The following is a 26,453-nucleotide window of genomic DNA, read 5'->3' as shown; positions in this document are numbered from 1 at the left end:
GCTTGGGAGTCTGAGGCAGAAGTGCTTGAACCTGGGAGCCAGAGGTTGCAGTGAGCCGAGATCACACCATTGCACGCTAGCCTGAGTGACAGAGCAAGACTCCGTCTAAAAAAAAAAAAAAAGAAAAGAAAATCCTGGGTGGCAAACAGGAATTAGCCAAAGGGTGGCATCAGCATCAATTTCAGGGTGGCTTTGAAGGTGGCTTCCATAACACTGTGACTACTGTAAAATTATTACTCAGTGAAATAAATTACACATTTTAGAAACAATACATCTTATTCTATTTGGTACATTTTAAAAAGCAGGAACAACCTGACCTTCCAATTATGTTAAACCATCTTAAAGATTTGCAACTCTGCAACCTTGACTATTTTCTTCTCAAGCGCTTCAAAGTCCTGCTGAACAAGCTAATTTCTCCCAAGTTCTTCAGCAATTCCCATTTGACACCCAACACTGATTGAACCCTTTATTATGCCCAAAGCTCTGTTCTACATGTTAATTCCTTTTATCCTTATAATAATCTCATGGTGTTGGGACTATTATTATGCCCATTTTAAAGAAAAAGGGGGCCTGACATGGTGGCTCATGCCTGTAGTCCCAGCTACTCTGGAGGCTGAAGCAGGAGGATTGCTTGAGCTCAGGAGTTTGAGACCAATCTGAGCAACCTAGCAATCTTTGTAAATAATTTGTAAAAAATTAGCAGAGAGGAAAATGGCTTCTCCAGGGTCCTGTAACTCTCAGGGAGAACCCAAAGTCCCGTTGTTCCTAGGCCTGGTGTTTATCACCACCGTGGCAGTCGATGCCACTAGGGGGTGACATCTGTCTAGCACTTTTTTTTTTTTTTTTTGAGATGGAGTCTCGTTCTGTCGCCCAGGCTGGAGTGCAGTGGCGCGATCTCGGCTCACTGCAAGCTCTGCCTCCCGGGTTCATGCCATTCTCCTGCCTTAGCCTCCCGAGTAGCTGGGACTACAGGTGCCCACCACCATGCCCTGCTAATTTTTTGTATTTTTTTTTTAAGTAGAGATGTGGTTTCGCCGTGTTAGCCAGGATGGTCTGTCTCCTGACCTCGTGATCTGCCCGCCTTGGCCTCCCAAAGTGCTGGGATTACAGGCATGAGCCACCGCAACCAACGCCCCCCCTATTTTTTTTTTTTTTTTTTTTTTGAGACGGAGTCTTGCTCTGTCACCCAGGCTGGAGTACAGTGGTGCAATCTTGGCTCACTGCAAACTCCGCTTCCGGGTTCAAGCGATTCTCCTTCCTCAGCCTCCCAAGTAGCTGGGATTACAGGCGCCTGCCACTGCGTCCAGCTAATTTGTGTATTTTTAGTGGAGACAGGGTTTCACCATCTTGGTTAGGCTGGTCTCGAACCCTTGACCTCGTAATCCACCCGCCTCGGCCTCCCAAAGTGCTGGGATTACAGGTGTGAGTCACCATGCCTGGCCCTGTCTAGCCCTTTTAACTTTTCATAGGAGCTCACTCAAATCTATTCTCCCTCCATTCCCCGAACATAGCAGTGGGGCCAGTGGGGCCCATTCTTGGGGAAACTCACAGCTGTCCCAGAGCCAGGGGCCCTTTAGACCAGTAGTCCCCAACCTTTTTGGCACCAAAGACAATGTTTCCACGAATGAGGGGTTGGAGGGATGATTTCGGCATGATTCAAGTGCATTACTTTTATTGTATACTTCATTTCTATTACGACTACATACTCACCATCATGTAGAATCAGTGGGAGCCCTGAGCTTGTTTTCCTGCAACTAGATGGTCCCATCTGGGGATGATGGGAAACAGTGACAGAACATCAGGCATTAGATTCTCATAAGCAGCACACAACCTTGATCCCTCACGTGAGCAGTTCACAGTAGGGTTTGTGCTCCTATGAGAATCTAATGCCCTGCTGATCTGCCAGGAGGTGGAGCTCAGCGTGGCTCACAGGCCCTGCTCACCTCCTGCTGTGCAGCCAGTTCCTAACAGGCTACGGACTGGTACTGGCGGCCAGGGACTTGGAGACCCCTGCTTTAGACACCTTGATGTCAATGCACTGGGTGGTGCAGTGATGGTCCATCAGTGCCCCACGGGCCACAGAGGAGGTCAAAGGCCCTCACTGTGTGGGAGGATCCCTCGCTCAGGTACTTAGCAAAGGAGATGCATAGCTGGGACCAGAACCCACCGGGCTTCCAGCCTTTAAGGCCAGCCAGGCCCCTCCAGCTTCTAGGAGAGCCCAGCCCTGCTCCTCTAAGGCAAATGGCAGTAACTATGTAGGCCAGTCACCCCTCACTGCAGTTGCCTGACTCCCACAAGGCTCTCAGTGACAAAGAAGTGGCCCTGGGCCCAGATACGAGCAGGAGCCCCATCTTACAGCAGCTGTGAGAGGGTAAACCGGGGGATGACATCAAGTCCAGCGCAGGGGCCAGGCGCTCAGGCCCCTCTTTCAAGAAGGGGTAAGAGGCTGGGCACAGTGGCTCACGCCTGTAATCCCAACATTTTGGGAGGCTGAGGCTAGAGGATCACTTGACGCCAGGAGTTTGAGACCAACCTGGCCAACATGGTGAAACCCCCTCTCTACTAAAAATACAAAAATTAGCCAGGCCTGGTGGCGGGCACCTGTAATCCCAGCTTACTTGGGAGGCTGAGGCAGGAGAATCGCTTGAACCCGGGAGGTGGAGGTTGCAGTGAGTCGAGATCGCGCCATCCTGGGACAGAGCCAGACTGTCTCAAGATTAAAAAAAAAAGAAAGAAAGAAAAAGAAAAGAAAGGAAAAGAGAAAAGAGGAAGCAGCAGCAGCAAGAGGAATTTCGAGGCCTTTCGCCCAGCGCCTGGCGCACCTTAAGCTCTCAACAGTTCTTGAATGAGGAGCAGCATCTCGGAGCCACGAGCGTGCAGACAGAAGGCACCTGGAGGAGAGCCCCAAGGGACCTGCAGGCGGCTTGCAGCGCAGCGCATGCCCCTGGGGACGCTGAGTCAGAGCCAGCGGCATCGGATCCAGGGCCGGGAGGGGCTCGGGGGAAGGGAAAAATGCCGGTGCAGGGAACGTGGTTTCGGGGAGTGGAGGGGAAGGATGCGGCCGGGGGTGGATTTGGGGTGGGGACGGATGCGGGGAGGAGCCAGGGCGCAGGAAGGGAGCTCTGGAACCCCTAGAGGGGAGGCAAGCTGGGAGGGGCGATCGTGGACTCCAGGAGGGCAGGGGGCGCGGCCGTGGGAAGAGACGCGGGGAGGGAGGACGCGGCCGTGGAGAGGGACGCGGGAGCAAGGGGCGGCGGGAGGAGGAGGAGGAGGGCGCGCGGCGCGGCTGACGTGGGCCGGGGTCGCGCAGCCGGCTGTGGGCGGCGGCGGCGCGCAGCGACAGAGCGTCCCCCGGCGAGGACGAGCGAGCACGGCGCCCGCCCCTCCCCGCACCGCCCGCGCTGCTCGCCCCGAGGAGCGGCCGCCGCGGTTCTCGAGCTCGAGCTGCATTCCCTCCGCGTCCGCCCCACGCTTCTCCCGCTCCGGGCCCCGCCATGGCCCAGGCAGTGTGGTCGCTCATCGGCCGCATCCTCTGGCTCTCCTGCCTCCTGCCCTGGGCCCCGGCAGGGGTTGCCGCAGGTAAGGCGCTGGGCAACCCGGCCTCCCTGCAGCCCCAGCCCGCCCGGGGCCTGGAACCGTCTCCGCGGGCGGGTGGGCCCGGGAGCGGGGATTGCGGAGGTGGCACCGTGCGCCCTGCGCGCGTCTCCCTCCTCGGCTGAGGCCACTGCAGCGCCCTCTCCCCTCTCTTTTCACCCTTGTTCCCCAAAGTCGCCTGGGCACTGGAGGGGGCTTCCCGCACCCCCTGGATTCCTGCTTCCAGTCCCCAGGCTGGCCCTGCCCTGGAAACCGCGCGAGGGTGGCCGGCGCATCCGTCGATGCCTGGGGACCATGCATTCGCTAAGGGAGGGGAGGACGAGGCAGGGAGGCGGGGACGCGCCAGGGTCCGTCATCGCGCCACAATCCCCCAGTTCCCCAGGGAGCACGGGATGGGCAACGTTTTTGCCTTAAAATGTCGCCTCATCTAGAGGGGTTTTCCACCCCGTTGGTGCTGGCTTTGGGGAGATGTGATTTTAGAGCCCAGGAGGCCAGGCTGCCATTTCGTCTCTGGTGGTGATTTCCAAAATGGACCCGGAGCTGACAGGTTCCTGGGGTGTGTGGGGGGGTGGGGGTTGGGGGGGGCAGGGTCGTGTGTCTACTGCCCCCACTTCCCCACCGCCAGAAGGCCAGCACCCACCTCTCTGCCACATTTTGGGAGCCATAAAAGGACCCAGACTGAAAACTATTCGAGGGACAGGTGGGACGTGGGCAGCTAAGAGGGTTGAATACTATCCAACACTTTTCACCCCCCCTCCCCCCTCATAAAAGAGCGGTAGAGAGAGAGCGAGGGATCTAATGAAAATTTGTGAAAGAAAAACCACGAGGTAAAAGAAAACCTGCAACTCAGGGATGAATTAGATGAATTTTATGGGAATTGCATTTGGACAAGATTACCTATTTCCTCCTGGAAATACAGAAAAGGGGTCTCTTGTCCATCACGTCTACTTGTGTCAGAGATTTTCAATGTGTCCTAAATTGCAAAAGAAAAAGAAAAAAAGAAAATAACAAAAGTGAATTAATTATTTGGAAATCATGTGTGGTTCCCATTCTAGCCAACTGCACCCTTGACGTGGTCAAAATCACAGTGGCTGAGAGTGGAGTTGGGAAACATATCTTCTCCTTCACCCGTGGGGGAGACTTTTCTAGCCTTCCGCTTTCTGGAGTCCATGAATCAGGGATTTGTAAGTCAGAAGTTCATGTACTGGACTATTAATTAATTCTGGGTTGTGTTATCCAGACTTTAGAGGTACTCTTTGGAAGTGTTTTGGGTAGTCTGCCTATTCTGTGTGAAAGGACTGGTGTAGCCATTTTCTAGAATGTTCAGGGCTGCACATGCTGTGTTGCTTGAAAAGGTAGGTGTTTCTTCCATGGGCCAAGCTTCGGGGTGATTGCCCCATCTCTTTTTGCTTTTGCCCCTTCAGCTCTGGGTGACTTGGGGGGCCCGTGGAGTCCCCTAAACCTCTGCCTTGGCTGCTCCATACCCCACATCCATGTCACCTGGACTCCCAAACATGGAAAGATGAATTTTTTTGTTTGTTTGTTTGTTTGTTTGAGACGCAGTCTTGCTCTGTCACCCAGGCTGGAGTGCAGTGGCACAATCTTGGCTCACTGCAACCTCCACCTTCTGGGTTCAAGCAATTCTCCTGCCTCAGCCTCCTGAGTAGCTGGGATTACAGGCGCCTGCCACCACACCTGGCTAATTTTTGTATTTGTAGTAGAGATGGGGCTTCGCCATGTTGGCCAGGCTGGTCTCGAACCTCTGGCCTCAGGTGATCCACCCGCCTCAGCCTCCCAAAGTGCTGGGATTACAGGCGTGAGCCACCACGCCGGCCTGGAAAGATGAATTTGATGGGTAGAGCACCAGGCCCTGTGATTGGTTCCTTCAGCCACATTTGGCAAAGGCTTCCTGGTCCATTTCCACCCTGGATGTCCTGGCCATCCCTGAGACCCCTGAGGAACAGGGGCAGCATCACCCAGGGGCTGTGACACACCTGATTTTGAAAAAACAGACTGAGAAAAAGTGTCCTTGGAGCCGGCAGGTGGTGGGGGGGTCGGCGGGCTCCCATGAGCTGGGCCAGTGTCTGCAGCAACGTCTGCAGCAGACACAGCCCCTCCCCGCCCCCCCATCCCCCTCCCAGTCCCAGCCGGCTGCCCTCCTGATCCATTCCCCTGGCAACCGATCTGCGTGATAACATGCGCCTGTCTCACTGCAGATGCTGTTTGGCCATTAGCATGCAGCCGAATGTCCCTGCCACCTGCCAACCTCGCTCAGGCCCACGCTCCTCAGCTGGGGTGGCAGGGAGGGGATGGGGAGGAGAGGGGTGCCAGGAGTTAGGGGGATAAGGGAGGAGGTGGTCTCTCATCCATGCACTTCTCTGTCCACAGCCTGGCCAAAAATGCTGCCTCCCAGCCAAAGTGGGGAGGAAGAGCAAAGTCCAACCAGGGTGGTACAGACTGGTTTGGTGGCCTCAGGCAGCAGCAGCGGCCCATGCGAGCTTCAGGTCCCTCAATATCATATACCCACACTATTTGCGTGGAAAAGCTCCCACCACAGCTTCTGGAATTCCCTCTTTGGGGTTAAGACACTGCAGATCCCCTTTTCAATGCCAGCATTCCCTCAGAAGTGACCAGCTCTTGGCATCTTAACTCAAATGACTTGATTTTTATTTATTTATTTTTGTAGAAAGGGTCTCTCACTTTGTTGCCCAGGCTGAAGGGCAGGGGTGCCATCATAGCTCACTGCAACTTCAAACTCCTGGGCTCAAGAGATCCTCCTGCCTCAGCCTTCCAAGTAGCTGGGGCAACAGGTGCATGCTACCATGCCTGGCTAATTTTTAAAATTATTTTTTTGTAGAGAATGGATGTCGCTGTGTTGCTCAGGCTGATCTCAAACTCCTGGGCTCAAGTGACCCTCCGGCCTCAAAGTGCTGGGATTACAGGTGTGAGCTGACTGGGCCCGGCCTCAAATGCCTTTATAATTTAAGAAATGGCCCTGAAAAAAAAAGGAAATGTGTGATGTGGGCCAAAGCAGCGAACGTGTGAGATGGGCCTGAGGAAAGGTTGGAGCTGGAGTCCCCCGCGGGGACAGGTGATGTTGCTTTGAAGTGAATGAGATGCAGCTGAAAAATATAATCTCAGAGTTGCCTGGGCACTAGAAGGGGCTCCCCTTGCCCCCTGGATTCCTGCTTCTACTCCCTGGGTTGGCCCTGCCCTGGAAACCACATGAGGGTGGCCCGTGCATCTGTTGGATGTCTCGGGGCCATGTACCTGCTAAGGGAGGGGAGGATGAGGCAGGGAGGCGGGGATGTATCAGGGTCAGTCATTGCGCCACAACCCCCAGCCCCCAGGGAACATGGAATGGGCAGCATTCTTACTTTAAAATGTTGCCTCATCTAGAGGGGTTTTCCACCCTGTTGGTGCTGGCCTTGGGGAGATGTGATTTTACTTGATTTATGTATTTATGTATTTATTTATTTATTTGAGACGGAGTTTCGCTCTTTTTGCCTAGGCTGGAGTGCAGTGGCGCGATCTCAGCTCAGGGCAACCACCATCTCCCCGGTTCAAGTAATTCTCCTGCCTCAGCCTCCCGAGTAGCTGGGATTACAGGCGCTCGCCACCATGCCCGGCTAATTTTGTATTTTTAGTAGAAACGGGGTTTCGCCATGTTGGCCAGGAGAACTCCTGACCTCAGGTGGTCTGCCCACCTTGGCCTCCCAAAGTGCTGGAATTACAGGCATGAGCCACTGTGCCTGACCAAGACGCAGTTTTAGAGCCCAGGAGGCCAGGCTGCTATTTCTTCCGGGAGTGATTTCCCAAAATGGACCTGAAGCTGACAGGTTCCTGGGGGTACTTGTGGGGGGACCTTGTGCCCACTCGGTTGTGCATCTACTGTCTCCACATCCCCATCACCAGAAGGCCAGCACCCACCTTTCTGCCACATTTTGGGAACCATAAAAGGACCCAGATTGGAGACTTGTCGAGGGACAGGTGGGACGTGGGCAGCTAACGGGGTTGAATATTATCCAACAGTTTTCATCCCCCTCCCCCCTCATAATAGAGTGGCAGAGAGAGGGTAAGGGATCTAATGAAAATTTGTGAAAGAAAAACAAGGTAAAATAGTTGAAATAGTTGAAAACCACAAGGTCAAATAGTTGGCCTTTCTTTTTTTTAAATTTTTTTGAGACAGTTTCGCTCTTGTCCTCCAGGCTGGAGTGCAGTGGCGCGATCTTGGCTCACTACAACCTCTGCCTTCCGGGTTCAAGCAATTCTCCTGCCTCAGTCTCCCGAGTAGCTGTGATTATAGGCGCATGCCACCACACCTGGCTAATTTTGTATTTTTAGTAGAAACGGGGTTTCTCCATGTTGGTCAGGCTGATCTCGAACTCCTGACCTCAGGTGATCCGCCCGCCTCGGCCTCCCAAAGTTCTGGAATTACAGGTGTGAGCCACCGCACCTGGCCAGCCTGAAAGCCCAGCCGGTCTCCTGTGAGGTCCCTCGGGGGAGGGGCATGTTCTGCATTTCTGGGTCCTGCCAACACGGTGGGGATGAGGTCCACGGAAGGGACTCAGTCGGTGCCACCTGGGTGAACAGTCTCCTGGGGCAGGGCCAGGTGGGCTGGTCCCTCTGCTGCACCTGCTCTCCGGGTGCCCCTTGGCAACAGCAGTACCAAACACCTGCTGTGTGCCAAGCGTTGTGCTGGTCACGGGGACGACGGAAGTGACCCCTGCTCTAAAGGGGTTTGTAGCATAGCAGGAGAGGCAAAGAAACCTTCATTCCCACATGGAGTTGTGACAACAGTGGACTCAGGCTGTTGGGAGAGAGCTGAGGGGGTGAGAGGTACAGGGAAGTGTTTTTATTGTTTGTTTTCTTTTGTTTGTGAGACAGAGTCTCACTCTGTCGCCCAGGCTGGAATGCAGAGTCTCAATCTCGGCTCATTGCAATCTCTGCCTCTTGGGTTCCAGCGATTCCCCTGCCTCAGCCTCCTGAGTAGATGGGATTACAGTCATGCACTACCACGAGTGGTGGGACCCAGGTTTGAACCTCAGTTTGATGTCGAATTGGCTGAGTGACCCTTGGGCAAGTCACTTGAGCTGCCTGAGCCTCAGTTTCTCCACCTGGGAAATAGAATAGTTGATGCCAGCCCAGAGGTGGCTGTGGGGCTCCTTGCCACATACCATTCTGAAACACAGTCTTTGTTTCTGGGCTCCTAGGCCTGTATGAACTCAATCTCACCACCGATAGCCCTGCCACCACAGGAGCGGAGGTGACTATCTCAGCCAGCCTGGTGGCCAAGGACAACGGCAGCCTGGCCCTGCCCGTCGACGCCCACCTCTACCGCTTCCACTGGATCCACACCCCGCTGGTGCTCACTGGCAAGACGGAGAAGGATCTCAGCTCCACCATCCGTATTGTCGGCCATGTGCCTGGGGACTTCCCGGTCTCCGTCTGGGTCACTGCCGCTGACTGCTGGATGTGCCAGCCCGTGGCCAGGGGCTTCGTGGTCCTTCCCATCACAGGTGAGGGTCGCTCCCATTTGCTAGTTTGCCTTCAAACCCTTGGTGCAGAGAAAAACATCCAGCTTCGCTAGGAATCAGATCAATGCAGATTAGGCCCATAGGTTCCTTCCCTGGGTCACTCGAGTTAGAAAGGATCTGAAAATGTCAGTGATTCCCTCCAGCAGGTATTGTGCTAAAATGGATGCTTATTGCTGCTGGGGGTATACATTAATACAACCCTGTGGAGAGCGGCTGGTCAATAGGTACTGTTGCTTAGAAATTGTAGTCTCGCTGGGCGCGGTGGCTCACGCCTGTAATCCCAGCACTTTGGGAGGCCGAGGCAGGTGGATCGTCTGAGATCAGGAGTTTGAGAGCAGTCTGGCCAGCATGACAAAACCCCGTCTCCACTAAAAATACAAAAATTAGTGGGCGCATGGTGGTGGGCACCTATAATCCCAGCTACATAGGAGGCTGAAGCAGGAGAATCGCTTGAACCTGGGGGACAGAGGTTGCAGTGAGCCAAGAACGTGCCACTGCACTCCAGCCTGGGGGACAGGGTGAGACTGCATCTCAAAAAAAAAAAAGAAATTATTGTAGTCTTGGGGCCAATCATTCACTGGTTCTTTCTCCCCTCTTTCTCACCTTTCTTTTCTGTCTCTGTCTCTCTCTGTTCTCTCTTTATCTCTGTCTCTGTCTCTCTGTCCCTTCTCTCTTTTTTCCCTTTGTCTTGCTCTTTCTGTTCTCTGTCTTTGTCTCTCTCTCTGTATCTGTGTCTCTTTCTGTCTCTGTCTCTTTGTCTCTGTCTGTCTCTTTATCTCTGTCTCTATGTCTCTTTGTCTCTCTCTCTCTCTCTCTCATTCCAAGAGAAGATGCCCCTTTGCCCCTTTAGACTTTCCAGTCTAATAATGAATTTATCTTTAGGAAATAAACCTGCATTTGGGTCATGCCTTATGCATTAAGATGTTCATTGCAATAGTGTTTATAATAGCAAAAGAAGAGATAAACAAGCTAAGTGAGCAACCGTGAGGAGACTGGCTAAATATAATGAAATCATTTATACCACTATTAACAGTGACCCTTACAATGAGTTTGTAAGGCCATGGGTAAATACACATGCATGTAAAATTACATATTAAAAAAGCAAAGCACAGAATTGTCTAACTAACCCAATAATCTGTATTTAATGTATGTGTATATTAAACACACAAGCAAATACTTTGTCATACTTCAAAATGGCAACAGGGGTTGAGTTGAAGGATAGTTAGCTTCTTTTCTTCTTATGTTTGAATATTTTCCAAATGAGCTCTATTGAGCATGCCTTCCTTTCCACTTTTACTAATTTTAATTAATTTATTATTATTATTTTTGAGTCAGAGTCTCCTTCTGTTGCCCAGGCTGGAGTGGTGGTGTGATCTTGGCTCACTGCAACTTCCACCTCCTGGTTCAAGCGATTCTCGTGCCTCGGCCTCCCAAGTAACTGGGACTACAGGTGCTGGCCACCACACCCGGCTAATTTTTGTATTTTTAGTAGAGACAGGGTTTCGCCATGTTTGCCAGGCTGGTCTCAAACTCCTCAAGTGATCTGCCCACCTCGGTCTCCCAAAGTGCTGGGATTACAGGTGTGAGCCACCGTGCCCCACCAATTTTTTTTTCTTTTTAGAGAAGTAGACACAGGACAGTGGTCCCAGCGTGTGAAGCTGTGATCAGTGGAACTGCTAATTTTTCTTGTTTCTTTTTTTTTTTTTTTTGAGACAGAGTCTTGCTCTCTCACCCAGGCTGGAGTGCAGTGGCGCGATCTCGACTCACTGCAAGCTCTGCCTCCTGGGTTCACGCCATTCTCCCACCTCAGCCTCCCAAGTAGCTGGGACTACAGGTGCCCGCCACCATGCCCGGCTAATTTTGTTTTTGTATTTTTAATAGAGACAGGGTTTCACCATGTTAGTCAGGTTGGTCTTGATCTCCTGACCTCGTGATCTGCCCGCCTTGGCCTCCCAAAGTGTTGGGATTACAGGTGTGAGCCACCATGCCTGGCCATTGGAACTGCTAATTTTTCTAGGGTCACCTGACATTCTGAAATATTTCTCAAAAGTTCCTTTCAAAGCTTATGCATTTCCTTCTTTTTTTTTTTTTTTTTTTTTTTTTTGAGACAGTCTTGTTCTGTCACCCAGGCTGGAGTGCAGTGGCACAATCTTGGCTCACTGCAACCTCCGCCTCCCAGGTTCAAGCGATTCTCCTCCCTCAGCCTCCTGAATAGCTGTGACTACAGGTGTGTGCCACCACACCTGGCTAATTTTTGTATTTTTAGTAGAGACGGGGTTTCACCATCTTGGACAGGCTGGTCTTGAACTCCTGACCTTGTGATCCACCCACCTCGGCCTCCCAAAGTGCTGGGATTACAGGCATGAGCCACCGCACCCGGCCATGCATTTCCTTCTGACCTTGGGCATCTTTCGTGCCAGAAAGTTCAGGGTCCTGGTGAGAGGGGACAGGAGAGAAAACAGTGAATGTGACAGAGTCCTCCAGTGTTCAGCAGTGTTCATGCAGCGGGGGGAGGGTGTGGATGCCTCTGTGTTCGGGGGTCTTTGGGGATTGGGGGGGTCCCCTCTCCCTGCCTAGCTCTGACAGCCAGAAGGTCCGGGCAGGGAAGCGGTGGCTTTGACAGCTACCCATGAAGTCTCTACCTGGTTCCCTGATCCCTGAATCTCCAAGACTCACCCTCCCGTGTCTCTCTCTCTCCCAGAGTTCCTCTTGGGGGACCTTGTTGTCACCCAGAACACTTCCCTGCCCTGGCCCAGCTCCTATCTCACTAAGACCGTCCTGAAAGTCTCCTTCCTCCTCCACGACCCGAGCAACTTCCTCAAGACCGCCTTGTTCCTCTACAGCTGGGACTTCGGGGACGGGTAGGTCCTTACCCCTCTGCAGGCCCTACGGCTGTCACTGGTGCCCCACTGTCCCGCGCACTGTACAGGATGCTCTGAATCTCCCCATCTTTCTTTTAATTTTTTTTTTTTTTTGAGATGCAGTCTTGCTCTCTCATCCAGGCTGGAGTGCAGTAGCGCCATCTTGGCTCACTGCAACCTCTGCCTCCTGGGTTCAAGTGATTCTCCTGCCTCAGCCTCCCCAGTAGCTGGAACCTCAGGCTTGCACCACTACACCTGGCTAATTTTTTTATTTTTTTATTTTTATTTTTATTTTTTAGTAGAGATGGGGTTTCACCATGTTGGCCAGGCTAGTCTCAAACTCCTGGCCTCAAGTGATGTCTTGGCCTCCCAAAGTGCTGGGATTACAGGTGTGAGCCATCATGCCCAGCTAATTTTTGTACTTTATTTTATTTTATTATTTTTTTTTTAGTAGAGATGGGGTTTCACCATCTTGGCCAGGCTGGTCTCGAACTCCTGACCTCAAGTGATCCGCCCACCTTGGCCTCCCAAATGCTGGGATTACAGGTGTGAGCGACTACACCCACCTGAAGCTCCTCTCCTTTCCCTGCTCACTCTGTCTCCCTTCAAACATCCTTCAAGCACCTCCTCTCTGCCACGCCTGGGGGGTCCTGGGGAACACCGGTGAATCAGTCACCAGCCCTGCCTTTGTGGTGTCTTCACCTAATAGAGGAGGCCATTGATGCCCAAAACAGCCATTTAAGGAAGGTAAAGGTACATGGGATTTTTTCCCATTTGACCTCGAAGGGTACCCAGCCAACCCTTGGTAGATACGAGGTAGAACCCGGGTGCTCTGGCTTCATTTCTCTTTATTCCTGCTTTTCAACTTGTCGTCTTTTTTCCCCTTTTTGGTGGAGGAGAACAGAGTCTTGCTATGTTGCTGAGGCTGGTCTTGAACTCCTGGGCTCAAGTGATCCTCCTGCCCCTGCCTCCCTGAGTTCTGCCTCCACCGTGCTTGGCCCTACTCCCTTCCTCCCTCCCTCCTTTCCTTCCCTCCCTCCCTCCCTCCCTTCCTTTCTTCCTTCCTTTCTTTTTCTTCCTTTCCTTTCTTTCCTTTCCTTTTTCTTTTTTCTTTCTTCTTTTTCCCTTCCTTCCTCCCTCCCTCCCTTCCTTCTTCCTTCCTTCCTTCCTTCCTTCCTTTCTTCCTTCCTTCCTCCTTCCTTCCTTCCTCTCCCCTTCTTCTCCTCTCCCCTCCCTCCCTCTCTCCCTCCCTCTCTTCCTTCCTTCCTCCCCTCCCCTCCCCTTCCCTCCCTCCCTCCCTCCTTCTCTCCCTCCCTCCCTCCCTTCCTTCCTTCCTCCTCCCAAAGTGTTGGGATTACAGGGGTGAGCCACTGTGCCCAGCAAAACTCAGAATGTGGATTTCCTAACTCTTGGTGACAAAAGCAACCTGTGGTCAAACACTCAGGCTAGAGTACAGTGGTGTGATTATAGATCACTGCCACCTTGACCTTCCAGCCTCAAGCAATCATCCCATCTCTGCCTCTTGAGTGGCTGGGATTACAGGCATGTACCACTATGCCTAACTAATTACTATGTTGCCCAGGCTGGTCTCAAACTCCTGGGTTCAAGAGATCCTCCCATCTCAGCTTCTCAAAGCATCGTGGTTGGCTTTCCTACCCCCTCCCTCCTTTTTTAGAGACAAGGTCTTGCTCTGTCACCCAGGCTAGAGTGCAGTGGCACAAACCTGACTCACTGCAGCCTCAATCTCCTGTGTTCAAGGAATCCTCTTGCCTCGACCTCTCGAGTAGCTGGGACCACAGGCATGTACCACCACACCTGACTTTTTTTTTTTTTTTTTTAGACGGAGTCTGGCTCTGTCGCCCAGGCTGGAGTGCAGTGGCGCGATTTCCGCTCACTGCAAGCTCTGCCTCCCAGGTTCTCGCCATTCTCCTGCCTCAGCCTCCCAAGTAGCTGGGACTACAGGCGCCCGCCACTGTGCGCGGCTGATTTTTTGTATTTTTAGTAGAGATGGGGTTTCACCATGCTAGCCAGGATGGTCTCGATCTCCTGACCTCGTGATCCACCTGCCTCGGCCTCCCGAAGTGCTGGGATTCCAGGCGTGAGCCACCGCACCCAGCCTCATACCTGACTATTTTTTAAAATGTTTTGTAGAGATGGGGTCTCGCTATGTTGGCCAGGCTGGTCTTGAGCTCCTGGCCTCAAGCCATCCTCCCGCCTCAGCGTCCCAAAGCACTGGGATGACAGGTGTGAGCCACCGTGCCTGGCCAGATCATCTCTTTAGATGCCAAAAAAGTGTTAGTATGAACAGAAATAAACATTCAATGTAATATCAATAAACTAGAAAAAGAAGTTGCTGGAACTAACAACTAACATTATACTGAGTGGAGAGCTTAGAATATGTTTTTGTTTTTGGCCGGGCACAGTAGCTCACTTCTGTAATCCCAGCACTTTGGGAGGCTGAGGTGGACGGATCACTTCAGGTCAGGAGTTTGAGACCAGCCTGGCCAACATGGCAAAACCCCATCTCTACTAAAAAAAAAAAAAAAAAAAAATTAGCTGGGCATGGTGGTGCACGCCTGTATTCCCAGCTACTTGGGAGGCTAAGGCAGGAGAATCGTTTGAACTGGGGAGGAGGTTGCAGTGAGCCGAGGTCATGCCACTGCACTTCAGCCTGGGTGACAGAGCAAGACTCTCTCTCAAAAAAAAAAAAAAAGGTTTGTTTTTGTTTTTGAGACAGGGTCTCGCTCTGTTGCCCAGGCTGGAGTGCAGTAGTGTGATCACAGCTCACTGCAACTCCGCCTCCTGGCCTCAAGTGATCCTCCCACCTCAGCCTCTTGAATAGCTGGGACCACAGGCCTGTAACATTACAGCTGGCTAATTTTTGTATTTTTTGTAGAGACAGGGTTTTGCCAAGTTGCGCAGGCTGGTCTCAAACTTCTGGGCTCAAGCGGTTCTCCCACCTTGGCTTCCCAAAGTGTTGGTATTACAGGGGTGAGCCATCGTGCCTGGTAAAATGTGGAATGTGGATTCTCTAACTCTTGGTGACAAAAGTGACCTGTGGTCAAATACCTTTGGGGAATCATTGCATTGAGATGCTGGGGGAACCTGGCTCTAGATGCAGGAATAAGACAAGGGTGCTCCTTATCAGGGTCCATCAATATTATCCTGAAAGTTCTAACTTACTCAGGAAAGTCAAGAAAATAAGTGCAGGCCTATGGTGGCTCACACCTGTCATTCCAGTGCTTTGAGAGGCCAAGAGGGTGGGGGAAAGCTTGAGCCCAGGAATTTGAGACTAGGGTGGGTAACATAGTGAGACCTCATCTCTACAAAGAATACAAAAATTAGCCAGGGATGGTGGCACGTGCCTGTAGTCCCAGCTACTCGGGAGGCTGAGGTGGGAGGACTGCTCGAGCCTAAGAGTTCAGAGACTGCAGTGAGCTATGATTGCAGCACAGCACTCCAGCCAGGGCAACAGAGCAGAACTTTATCTCTAAAAAGGAAAAAAAAAAAAAGAGAGAGAGAGAGAGATAAAAAGTACAGTATAAATATTGGAAAGCAGACAATTTGCAGAAAAGACCATTTACTTGAAAAATCTGGATGGCAGCTTTGTCCAAAAGAACCCTCGGCTTGGCTGGGCACAGTGGCTCATGCCTGTAATCCCAGCACTTTGGGAGGCTGAGGTCAGAGGATCACTTGAACACAGGAGTCCAAGACCAGCCTGGGCAACATAGTGAGACCTTGTCTCTACAAAAAATCATATATTAGCCGGGCACGGTGGTACACGCCTGTGATCCCTGCTACTTGGGAGGCTGACATGGGTGGATTGCTGAAGCCGAGGAATTCAAGGCTGCAGTGAGCCATGATTGTGCCACTGGGTGACAGAGTGAGACCCTGTCTCAAAAAACAAAAACAAAACATTTTTGACAAAAAATTCATCTGTCTTCACCACGTGGAGCTGTTGAGCCCTTGAACTTTGGCTACTGTGAGAAATTTGTAATTTCCCTGAATTTTAGGCCCTCTCTGGCCTCGGTTTGCTCATGTGGGAAATGGGCCAGCTGACCTGGAGCCCTGGCTGGCTCTAGGCTGTGATGACAGGTGCGCTCACTGGTAGCTGGGAGTATCACTGAACAGCCTCCCCTGACTCTGGCAAGTCCCATGAATCACTTCCGAGTTACAGGAAGGGGAAGCAACCATCTGCTGTCTTCCTCCTCTCTCCTCCCTGTCTCCTAACAGGACCCAGATGGTGACTGAAGACTCCGTGGTCTATTATAACTATTCCATCATCGGGACCTTCACCGTGAAGCTCAAAGTGGTGGCAGAGTGGGAAGAGGTGAAGCCGGATGCCACAAAGGCTGTGATGCAGAAGACCGGGGACTTCTCCGCCTCGCTGAAGCTGCAGGGTGGGTGTCCAGGCAGGGTGATGCAGTCTGGGCGTTCCAGAGTGGGGTCACCGTACGCACAGATCACAGTGGCTCTGGGCTGGACTCACACCCTGTCTTCTGGAGCCCCACAGACCTCTGAGGAGCGTCTATCATTACTCCTGCTTCAGACAGGGTGCTGCAGGCCACGGATGGGATCATGTGGCTGTGCAGTGGCTGAGCGGCCCTTGTGCCCCAGGCTGCCTGCTCCCAGAGCCTGAGCTGGTGACCAGGTGTCTGCTGTGAATTGACCAGTCCATGCCATTCCTTGTTCCCTGGCCCCATCGGCCTCCCACTGAGGCTCACCCCGGGGTGGGATGGTCTCCATCTCTCCCTGGCTTTGGTGAGAGGGAGCCCTTGGGCAGCTGCAGAAGATGTCTTGGTTCTTGCTGACGGGATGGTGCTCTCCTGTATGACACGGACGATGACTTGGCAATGGGCGGGACAGTCGTCTGTTTGCCTGCCTTTTTCCCATTCCTCCCTCTGAGCCGGCTTCAGCACCTGCCACTGACAGGGGAGGGCAGGACCCAGAGGAACCCCGTGCAGACCTGTGACCTGCTCTTAGGAGAGGGACAGAGGGGAAGACAGGGTGGCGGTCACACCACCCTGTGCCCTGGGAGCCTTGATAGCAATCCTTAGCCACCAGGTCTAACGGGGTTCTCTCTGCCTTACAGAAACCCTTCGAGGCATCCAAGTCTTGGGGCCCACCCTAATTCAGACCTTCCAAAAGATGACCGTGACCTTGAACTTCCTGGGGAGGTAAGTGAGCTCCAGAGTGCACTGTGGGTGCCCCGTGGGCACTGCACATCCACTTTCACAGTAACCCCAAGTCTGTTCTACTCTGTGACGGCACCAGGTCTGGGACCTCGTGGAAGGGCAGTGCCACTCTGTCTTGAGGCTGGGCCATGGGGGAGCATGGGCTCAGCTCCAGTCTTTATTTTATTTATTTATTTATCTGAGACGGAGTCTTGCTCTTTCGCCCAGGCTGGAGTGCAGTGGCACAATCTTGGCTCACTGCAACCTCTGCCTCCCTGGTTCAAGCGATTCTCCTGCCTCAGCCTCCCAGCTAGCTGGGATTACAGGTGCACTCCATGATGCCCGGCTAATTTTTGTATTTTTAGTAGAGGTGGGGTTTCACCATGTTGCCCAGGCTGGTCTCCAACTCCTGACCTCAAGTGATCCACCCGCCTTGGCCTCCTAAAGTGCTGAGATTACAGGCATGAGCCACTGCATCCAGCCTTTATTTGTATTTTTTAGAGACAGAGTTTCGTCCTGTCACCCAGGTTGGAGTGCAGTGGCACCATCACAGCTCACTGCAGCCGTGACCTCACAGGCTTAAATGATTCTCCTGCCTCACCCTCCTGGGTGGCTGGAACTATAGGTGGGCACCACCATGCCTGGCCAATTTTTAATTTTTGTAGAGATGGGGGTCTCACTATGTTGCCCAGGCTGGTCTCAGTCTCCTGAGCTCAAGCGATCCTCCCAGCTTGGCCTCCCGAAGTGCTGGGATTACAGGCGTGAGCCACCACATCTAGCCCTCAGCTCAATTCTTGAGGTCCCAGGGAGGGAGGACCTGCCTTTTGGGGCTGTATTCACCATGGGCATGGAGACAAAGGTTGGGAGGGATCCCTCCTGTTGAGAAGTTCTCTGTGTATGACATGGCCTATTTTCCAGCCCCCAGAACTTTGCCCATGCGGTCTTTCAGGGTTCTCTTCACTCCCATTACATGTCCAGATGTTTCTTATTCTTCTAAGCCCCTTGGAATGCCTGCCTTCAAAAGCCTTTTCTGAGGCCGGGTGCTGTGACTCATGCCTGTAATCCCAGCTACTCGGGAGGCTGAGGCAGGGGAATTGCTTGAACCTGGGAGATGGAGATTGCAGTGAGCTGAGATCCCACCATTGCAGTCCAGCCTGGGCAACAGAGCAAGACTCTGTCCAAAAACAAACAAACAAACACCAAATCTATTCTGCCCTCCAGCCTGCACAGGGGAGCTTGCACCAGCAGGCAAAAGTTGGTTGAGCATCTGCTTTGGACAAGGTGCTATTCTGGAAGCTTCTAGACCAGAGTAGACAAGACTTCCAGGGGTTCTGTGTGCAGGGTGGGGCACCCCGCATGACACGGAAGCAGATCATCCCAGGAGATTCTCATCAGTCAGTCTAATCAAGGCAGCCTGGCCCAGGCTCCTGGCAAGAACAGCGTCAGGCTGAGTGTTTAGTAAGTGAGGAGACACAGATGCTGAGTGCATTCTGTCCACGAGGGTGCCCCTCCCTGGGGCCACTGGGATGGATAGAGTGGCAGACGTCAGTGGTCAGGGCCCAGGCCTTAAAGGACTCTTTTTTTTTTTTTTTTTTTTAAGACAGAGATTCTCTTTGTTGCCCAGGCTGGAGTGCAGTGGCCCAGTCTCAGCTCACTGCAACCTCTGCCTCTCGGGTTCAAGTGATTCTCCTGCCTTAGCCTCCCGAGTAGCTGGGATTACAGGTGCATGCCATCATGCCGGGCTAATTTTTGTATTTTTTGTAAAGACAGGGTTTCATCATGTTGGCTAGGCTGGTTTCAAACTCCTGACCTCAAGTGGCCTCCCAAAGTGCTAGGATTACAGGTGTGAGCCACCATGCTCCGCCCATCCTTGAAGGACTCTTGTCCACACACAGAGACACATGAGAGGGATGCTAGGCCAGACAGAGTGAGCAATGGAGGTCAAGGGAAGAGGAAGATGAGCTATGAATAATTTAGGGATTGGAGGTAGTTTTTACGGGCTTTGGAGGCAGGAGCTTAGCGTGGGGAGAATGGGAAGCCCCGTGGGTTTAGAAGCCCTGATCTTTGAGGTGGCATGAGTGCGTGGCTTTTCCTGCGGGCCTAGTGTTTTGTGGAATTGGAATGCTCATTTCACATTCCTTGGATGGACCTGCATTTTCCAGCTTCTGAGCCTATGCTTGTGGAATGTGGATAACTTGGAATGCCCTTATCCTTTCTCACCCATCAAAGGTTCATTTATCCTTTCAGATCTGCTCAAATGCCACCTCCTCCAGGAAGCCTTCTCTGGCTACCTCATTAAGAATGCTCTCATGGTCAGGGATGGTAGCTCATGTCTGCAATCCCAGCACTTTTAGAGGCTGAGGTGGGAGGATCACTTGAGGTCAGGAGTTCAAGATTAGCCTGGCCAACATGGTGAAACCCTGTCTTTACCAAAAAATACAAAAATTAGCCAGGCATGGTGGCGCATACCTGTAATCCCAGCTACTTGGGAGGCTGAGGTGGAAGAATCACTTGAACCCAGGAGGCAAAGGCTGCAATGAGCTGAGATCACACCACTGCACTCCAGGCTGGGTGACAGAGTGAGACTCTGTCAAAAAAAACCCCACAAAAACAAAAACAAAACAAATAAACAAACAAACCAAAAACAACTCTCTCATGCTGGTTGCAGTAGCTCATGCCTGTAATCCCAGCACTTCGGGAGGCTGGGGCAGGAGAATACTTGAGGCTAGGAGTTGGAGACCACCCTGGGCAATATAGTCCCATCGCTATAAAAAAATTAAAAAATTGGCCAGGCGCAGTGGCTCACGCCTGTAATACCAGCACTTTGGGAGGCCAAGGCGGGCGGGTCACCTGAGGTCAGGAGTTTGAGACCAGCCTGGCCAACACGGTGAAACCCTGTCTTTACTAAAAATACAAAAATTAGCCAGGCATGGTTGTGCGTGCCTGTAGTCCCAGTTACTTGGGAGGCTGAGGCTCGAACCTGGGAGGTGAAGGTTGCAGTGAGCCAAGATCGCACCATTGCACTCCAGCCTGGGCAACAGAGTGAGACTCCATCTCTAAATAAATAATTAATAAAAAATTAAATTAAATTAAAAAATTAGTTGGGCATGGTGGCTGGTGCCTGTAGCCCCAGCTACTTGGGAGGCTGAGGCAGGAAGATTGCTTGAGCTCAGGAGTTGGAGGCTTCAGTGAACTATGATTGAGCCACTGCACTTTAGCCTGGGTGATAGAGTGAGTCCCTGTCTCATAAAATGCAAAAAACAAAAAATGAGATGTGCTTATTATTCCCCTGGGCTTCTATGGTACACCATGTGTGCCATCGGACCCCTCATTCTGCCTCCAGTGAGCAGTCTGTGCGTATCTCTGTTTGCCTTAGTCACTTGGAATTCTCTTGGGGGTCCAGGACCATCTCTTTCGCACCATAGTGTCCCCTGGTCTGGAATGCATGAAGCTGAGTCCAGGACAGCTTGATGTCCTGTCCTGGAAAGGACACTGAAGTTCCTGCCCACCCGGCCTGTCTTGGACTTGGTCTGTGCTGACACGCTTTGCTGAGCCTTTTCTTAAAAACCGCCCCCATTTCCCTGCAGCCCTCCTCTGACCGTGTGCTGGCGTCTCAAGCCTGAGTGCCTCCCGTTGGAGGAAGGGGAGTGCCACCCTGTGTCCGTGGCCAGCACAGCGTACAACCTGACCCACACCTTCAGGGACCCTGGGGACTACTGCTTCAGCATCCGGGCCGAGAATGTCATCAGCAAGACGCATCAGTACCACAGGATCCAGGTGTGGCCCTCCAGTAAGTGACACCTCGCCTTCTGCTCCAGTGCCACATGGGCAGCACAAGCCTGTCCACCCTGCCACCACGACCAATACGCTCCTACCAGCCAGCCTTACCAAGGTCCTCAGCAATGAAGCCCACCAGCATCAGCACCATCCATAACCCCACTGACTCCAGTGACCGCCAACATCAGCATTGGCCAACTGCCAATACCACCACCACCAAACTCCCCAATCCCACCAGCAACCAACTCTGCCAACCCAAATACAGCATCCATCGATTCTACCAGCACCACCATCAACACCAGCACCACTAACAACTGTAACCAACTCAGCCACCACCATTACCATATGCTGTCTTGACAACTCTTCCAGGACCACCATTGCCACCACTAACGACTCTATCAGCATTCTCACCAAGTCACCTCAATGACCCCGACCCTACCCACATCTATAAGCCCATGCCACCACCTGCCCCAATGCCAGCTTCATGGACCAAAAGCAACCATGCCAATGTCTTCTCCCACATATTTCCAAGACCATGCATGTCCCCAGTGCAAACACTTTTGCACCAAATGAGCTACCATGATTACAATGTTCCCTCCCTCATCAGCATCACCCCTGCCCCAGCAGTTGCCACCGCTAAAACCAGCATCCCCAACAATAACTTTACTCAACTCACAGTGTTGTAGTGAGTCTTCCAGGGAGAAGCCATTGCATATCATTAATAAGGATGCCTGGGCTAGGCATGGTGGCTCCCCGGACTCTGGGAGACTGAGGCGGGTGGATTGATTGAACCCAGGAGTCTGAGACCAGCCTGGGCAACATGGCAAAACTCTGTCTCTACAAAAAATATAAAAATAGGACAGGTGCGATGGCTCGTGCCTGTAATCCCAGCACTTTGAGAGGCCAAGGCGGGTGGATTACTTGAGGCCAGGAGTTTGAGACCAGCCTGGCCAACATGGCGAAACCCTGTCTCTACTAAAAATACCAAAAAATTAGCTGGGTGTGGTGGTATACGTCTGTAATCCCAGCTACACAGGAGGCAGAGGCACAAGAATCCCTTGAACCTGGGAGGTGGAGGTTGCAGTGAGCTGAGATTGCGCAGCTTCACTCCAGCCTGGGCCACAGAGAGGCTCTTGTCTCAAAAAAAAAAAAAAAACAAAACAAAACAACAACAACAACAACAAAAAATATATAAAAGAGAGAGAGAGTGGTGTGTGCCTGTAGGTCTCTGCTACGCTACTTGGGAAGCTGATGTGGTAGGATCACTTGAGCCCAGGAGGTTGAGGCTGCAGTGAGCCAAGATCGCACCACGGCACTCCAGCCTGAGCGACAGAGTGAGACCCTATCTGCAGAAAAATAAATAAATAAAAAATAAAACAGAGAAAAGGATGCCCAACCTTCTTTCTTGAAATACCCTTCCAAAACCATCATCAGGCCCAGCCCCTGGCTTACGGTTGCGGGCTTTGCTGATGACAGCACTGGGTTCTACACTTCATTTTTAAAGTACTTCCTTACATAGAGTAGGATCTCAGGTCCTGAAGGCACCGTCTTTCAGATGCCCAACCTACTCCTACCTTTGATGCTACAAAAGGGGAAACTAAGGCACAGGGAGGCAACAGGACTGGAGGTCAGCCTGAGCCTGAGCCAGGGTTTCAGATTCCTGGTTCTGGGGTAGGAGTTAGTTCTTCCCAGTGCTCCCAAGCTCATGCCAAACCCTGCCAGCTGCACCTGTCTTCAAGGTTGGTCCTATAGATGCACCTGAAGCTGTCACTGTCCCCTCCAGTCTCCCCAGTCCCACTCTGGGCCCCTGAGAGGATGCTACACTCCATCTGGGCCCTGGCTTACTTTGTGGGCATCATCAGGTCACTTGAGCCCTGCGTCTCTCAGAACCCTCTGGGGACCAAGTTCCAATCAGGAACCCCCTGAATTCTGCAGAGAAGACAGCAGTACAGGTAATCAATGACAGCTTTTCTTGGGAAACAGACCCTCATGGCAGAGGGTGAGGGAAAAGGGAGAGGGAACCCACACTTCCTGATCACCTACCACATGCCACACACATCAACACCCCTCTTGTTGCATCTCCCTAGCAGTCTTGCAGGTCAGCATTAGCATGAGGTAGCCTGTTCAGAGCTAGGATTTGAACCCAGGACTGTTCAACTTCAGACACTGGACTCTTTCCACCACACCACTTCATAGCAACAGGTTTAGTGGGTGAGCCTGGAGTTGCCAGACCATGGGAAGCTGAAGAAGAGGACACAGTGCTGATTGGGTGACCTCACAACATGGCTGCCGTTCCCAAAAGTGTGTAACCCAAGAGAGCAAAGAGGGAGCTGTGGTGTCTTTATGGCTTAGACTCAGGAGTCATGTACTGTCACTCCTTTCATCTGTTGTACACTAGGAGCTGGTCACTGACTCCAGCCCTCACTCAAGGCGTGAGGAATTTAGCTGCCCCTCGTGGAAGTTGCTACCAAGTAACTTGTGGATGTATGCTGAAAGCCCCCCGCCCAGACCCCAGTTTATTTTTTGTGAAGTCCTGGATTTACCTATTGGGGTTGCCCAGTTGGGATGCATGTACATGAGGGTAAAAAAATCACTGGTGGGGCTTGACCATTCCCTCCTTTGTTGTGCTTGCTTCCTAAGAACCATCACTGTAGCACCAGCTACCCAGTCCTGTAATGTTACTTCTTTCATTCCCAGGAATCCAGCCGGCTGTCTTTGCTTTCCCATGTGCTACACTTATCACTGTGATGTTGGCCTTCATCATGTACATGACCCTGCGGAATGCCACTCAGCAAAAGGACATGGTGGAGGTGGGTACTCAGTAGGGTAGGGGTTGGACTACTGGGCCTTGCCTAGAGAGGATGTTTAGAGAGGGTATGGGGGCCAGGCCAGGATGCCTGGAGGGGATCTTGATATTACAGCGAGGCTCTGGGACTTGGGGTGATGTGCCCAAGAGGCATCTGTAGACCAGGAAAAATTGCTAAGTTGGTGTCCCATCTGATTTATCTCCTATGTCCATCTCTTGCATCTGTGTGGTGCCAGAAGGGTGTTTCTGTGCACTCTGCCGCCAGGCAGCTGAGCTCATAAGGCCACCTGATGGGGCTCCTGGTGGGTGGGTGATTGACCCGTGGGATTTTGTTCATCATAGGTGGCTGATTTTGACTTTTCCCCCATGTCTGACAAGAACCCGGAGCCACCCTCTGGGGTCAGGTGCTGCTGCCAGATGTGCTGTGGGCCCTTCTTGCTGGAGACTCCATCTGAGTACCTGGAAATTGTTCGTGAGAACCACGGGCTGCTCCCACCCCTCTATAAGTCTGTCAAAACTTACACTGTGTGAGCACTGCCCCTCCCCACCCCATTTCAGTGTTAACTGACTGCTGACTTGGAGTTTCCGGCAGGGTGGTATGCACCACTGACCAGGAGGGGCTCATTTGCGTGGGGCTGTTGGCCTGGATCATCCATCTGTACAGTTCAGCCACTGCCACAAGCCCCTCCCTCTCTGTCACCCCGCCCCCAGCCATTCACCCATCTGTACAGTCCAGCCACTGATGTAAGCCCCACTCGGTTACCACCCCCTTGACCCCTACCTTTGAAGAGGCTTCGTGTGGACTTTGACGCTTGGGGTATTCCGTGTTCACTCCCAGGTGGGCCTGGCTGCCTACTGCCCATTCCTCTCATATTGGCACATCTGCTGACCATTGGGGGTTCTCAATTTCCTCCCCCAGACAGACCTGCCTGTGCCAGAGAGCTAGAAAGAAGGTCACAAGGGTTAAAAATCCATAACTAAAGGTTGGACGCATAGATGGGCACACTCACAGAGACAAGCATGCATTATACACACTCACACACACAGAGAAATATAAACACACGTGTCACATGGGCATTTCAGATGATCAGCTCTGTATCTGGTTAAGTGGGTTGCTGGGATGTGCCCTGCACTAGAGCTGAAAGGAAATTTGACCTCCAAGCAGCCCCAACAGGTCCTGGGCCTGGGCCCTCCCTTTGTACTTTGTCTCTGCAGTTCCTGCGCCCTTTATAAGGCCATCCTAGTCCCTGCTTGCTGGCAGGGGGCTGGATGGGGGGCAGGACTAACACTGAGTGAGTGCAGAGTGCTTTGTAAATATCACCTTATTTTATTGAAACCCATATGTGAAACTTTCATTGAGGAAAAGGCATTGCAGTGGTAGAAGAGGTTGAATCAGGGCCGGGCGCGGTGGCTCATGCCTGTAATCCCAGTACTTTGGGAGGCCGAGGCGGGTGGATCACAAGGTCAGGAGATCGAGACCATCCTGGCTAACACAGTGAAACCCCGTCTCTACTAAAAAAACACAAAAAATTAGCCGGGTGTGGTGGTGGGAGCCTGTAGTCCCAGCTACTCGGGAGGCTGAGGCAGGAGAATGGCACGAACCCAGGAGGCGGAGCTTGCAGTGAGCCAAGATGGCGCCACTGCACTCCAGCCTGGGTGACAGAGTGAGACTCTGTCTCAAAAAAAAAAAAAGAAGAGGTTGAGTCAGTAGGGACTTGGGTTTCCTGTGTGTGAGGGGGGCATTCTTGCCGGCCAGCTGCTCCCAAGGTTGCCTTGAGAAGGAAGAAGCAGGATGACAGAGCCTGAGCAGTGGAACCAGCCTGCACCCTCCCCTCTGGCCCAGCGACCTGAGCTGTGGCTGAGAGAGACAATAATGAGGCCAGAAGTAGCCGGAGCCTGTTGGGAAGGGCAGGGGAGGACTGTGGGGTCTGGGCTCTGTCGCTGTAACCATCTGCTCCCAGGCTGTGTGCGGAAAATGGCATTTACGCTATTGTGCAGCTCATTCTCATGAAATACTGCCATTGTTGCTAAATAAAGCTTGTGTGCTCTGAATATAGCCAAGCATAGGCGGTGTGGCCAGAGTCTCTCTTTTGTGCATGGACCTTTTAGCCTTGCAGACAGCAACGGCAGTGCTGTGACGCAGCAGGACATCCCACTTGTCCTCTGTGGTGAAGACAACTGAAGGGATCCAGTTCAGGTCCCTGGAGGTGGGGAGAGCTGTCCCTGGGTGACTTGGACATGCATCTAGAGTCAGAGGGGGAACGTGGGCCACACCTGGGGACGTGTTGGAAATGCAGACCCTTGGGCTCGACCTGATACCTGAAGCAGTACCTGGGGAGGGGGGCAGCCACCTGTTTTCACAAGCGCTCTGTGATTCTGGTGCATATCAGGTGTGAGAACCACTAGTCTCTAGCAGGCTTCTTAAACTTTGAAGTTCATGAGAATTGCTAGAGATCTTGGTAAACAAGAATTTTCATTTTGGAGGTCTGGATTGGGGCCTGGATTCTGCGTTTCTTTTTAAAATTATTTTATTTTATTTTATTTTTGAGATGGAGCCTCACTCTGTCACCAGGCTGGAGTGCAGTGGTGTGATCTCAGCTCACTGCAACCTCCGACTCCCTGGTTCAAGCGATTCTCCTGCCTCAGCCTCGCAAGTAGCAGGGATTACAGGCACGCGCCACCATGCCCTGCTAATTTTTGTATG

The 26,453-nt window shown here is 52.3% G+C and overlaps 2 protein-coding genes across 4 annotated transcripts in view; one reads left to right on the top strand and one right to left on the bottom strand.

Moving 5' to 3' along the window:
- The window catches only part of TRRAP (transformation/transcription domain associated protein), a 142,929-nt gene extending 140,044 nt beyond the window's left edge, over positions 1-2,885 (bottom strand). Inside the window, exon 1 of the mRNA XM_030797394.1 lies at positions 2,823-2,885. The gene's annotated coding sequence lies outside the window, so the exon portion shown is untranslated. The remainder of the gene's footprint in view (positions 1-2,822) is intronic.
- Positions 2,886-3,184: 299 nt separating this feature from the next.
- Positions 3,185-25,815, top strand: TMEM130 (transmembrane protein 130). 3 transcript variants are annotated; one of them, XM_030797406.1, is made up of 8 exons: positions 3,185-3,579; positions 8,808-9,113; positions 11,833-11,992; positions 16,226-16,392; positions 17,085-17,169; positions 20,754-20,956; positions 23,641-23,753; positions 24,128-25,815. In XM_030797406.1, the coding sequence occupies exons 1-8, from the start codon at positions 3,495-3,497 to the stop codon at positions 24,278-24,280; spliced, it is 1,272 nt and encodes a 423-aa protein (XP_030653266.1). In that variant the 5' UTR covers positions 3,185-3,494; the 3' UTR covers positions 24,281-25,815. The 3 variants fall into 3 exon arrangements, with proteins under 3 accessions (XP_030653266.1, XP_030653265.1, XP_030653267.1); XM_030797405.1 differs by having other exon boundaries at positions 24,092-25,815; XM_030797407.1 differs by lacking the exon at positions 3,185-3,579 and adding an exon at positions 8,565-8,629 and having other exon boundaries at positions 24,092-25,815.
- Positions 25,816-26,453: the final 638 nt, after the last annotated feature.

Source organism: Nomascus leucogenys, chromosome 17, assembly GCF_006542625.1.
Source record: "Nomascus leucogenys isolate Asia chromosome 17, Asia_NLE_v1, whole genome shotgun sequence".
NCBI lineage: Eukaryota > Metazoa > Chordata > Mammalia > Primates > Hylobatidae > Nomascus > Nomascus leucogenys.
Note: the sequence above shows the minus strand (reverse complement) of the source record. Positions and strands in the feature narration are given on the sequence as shown.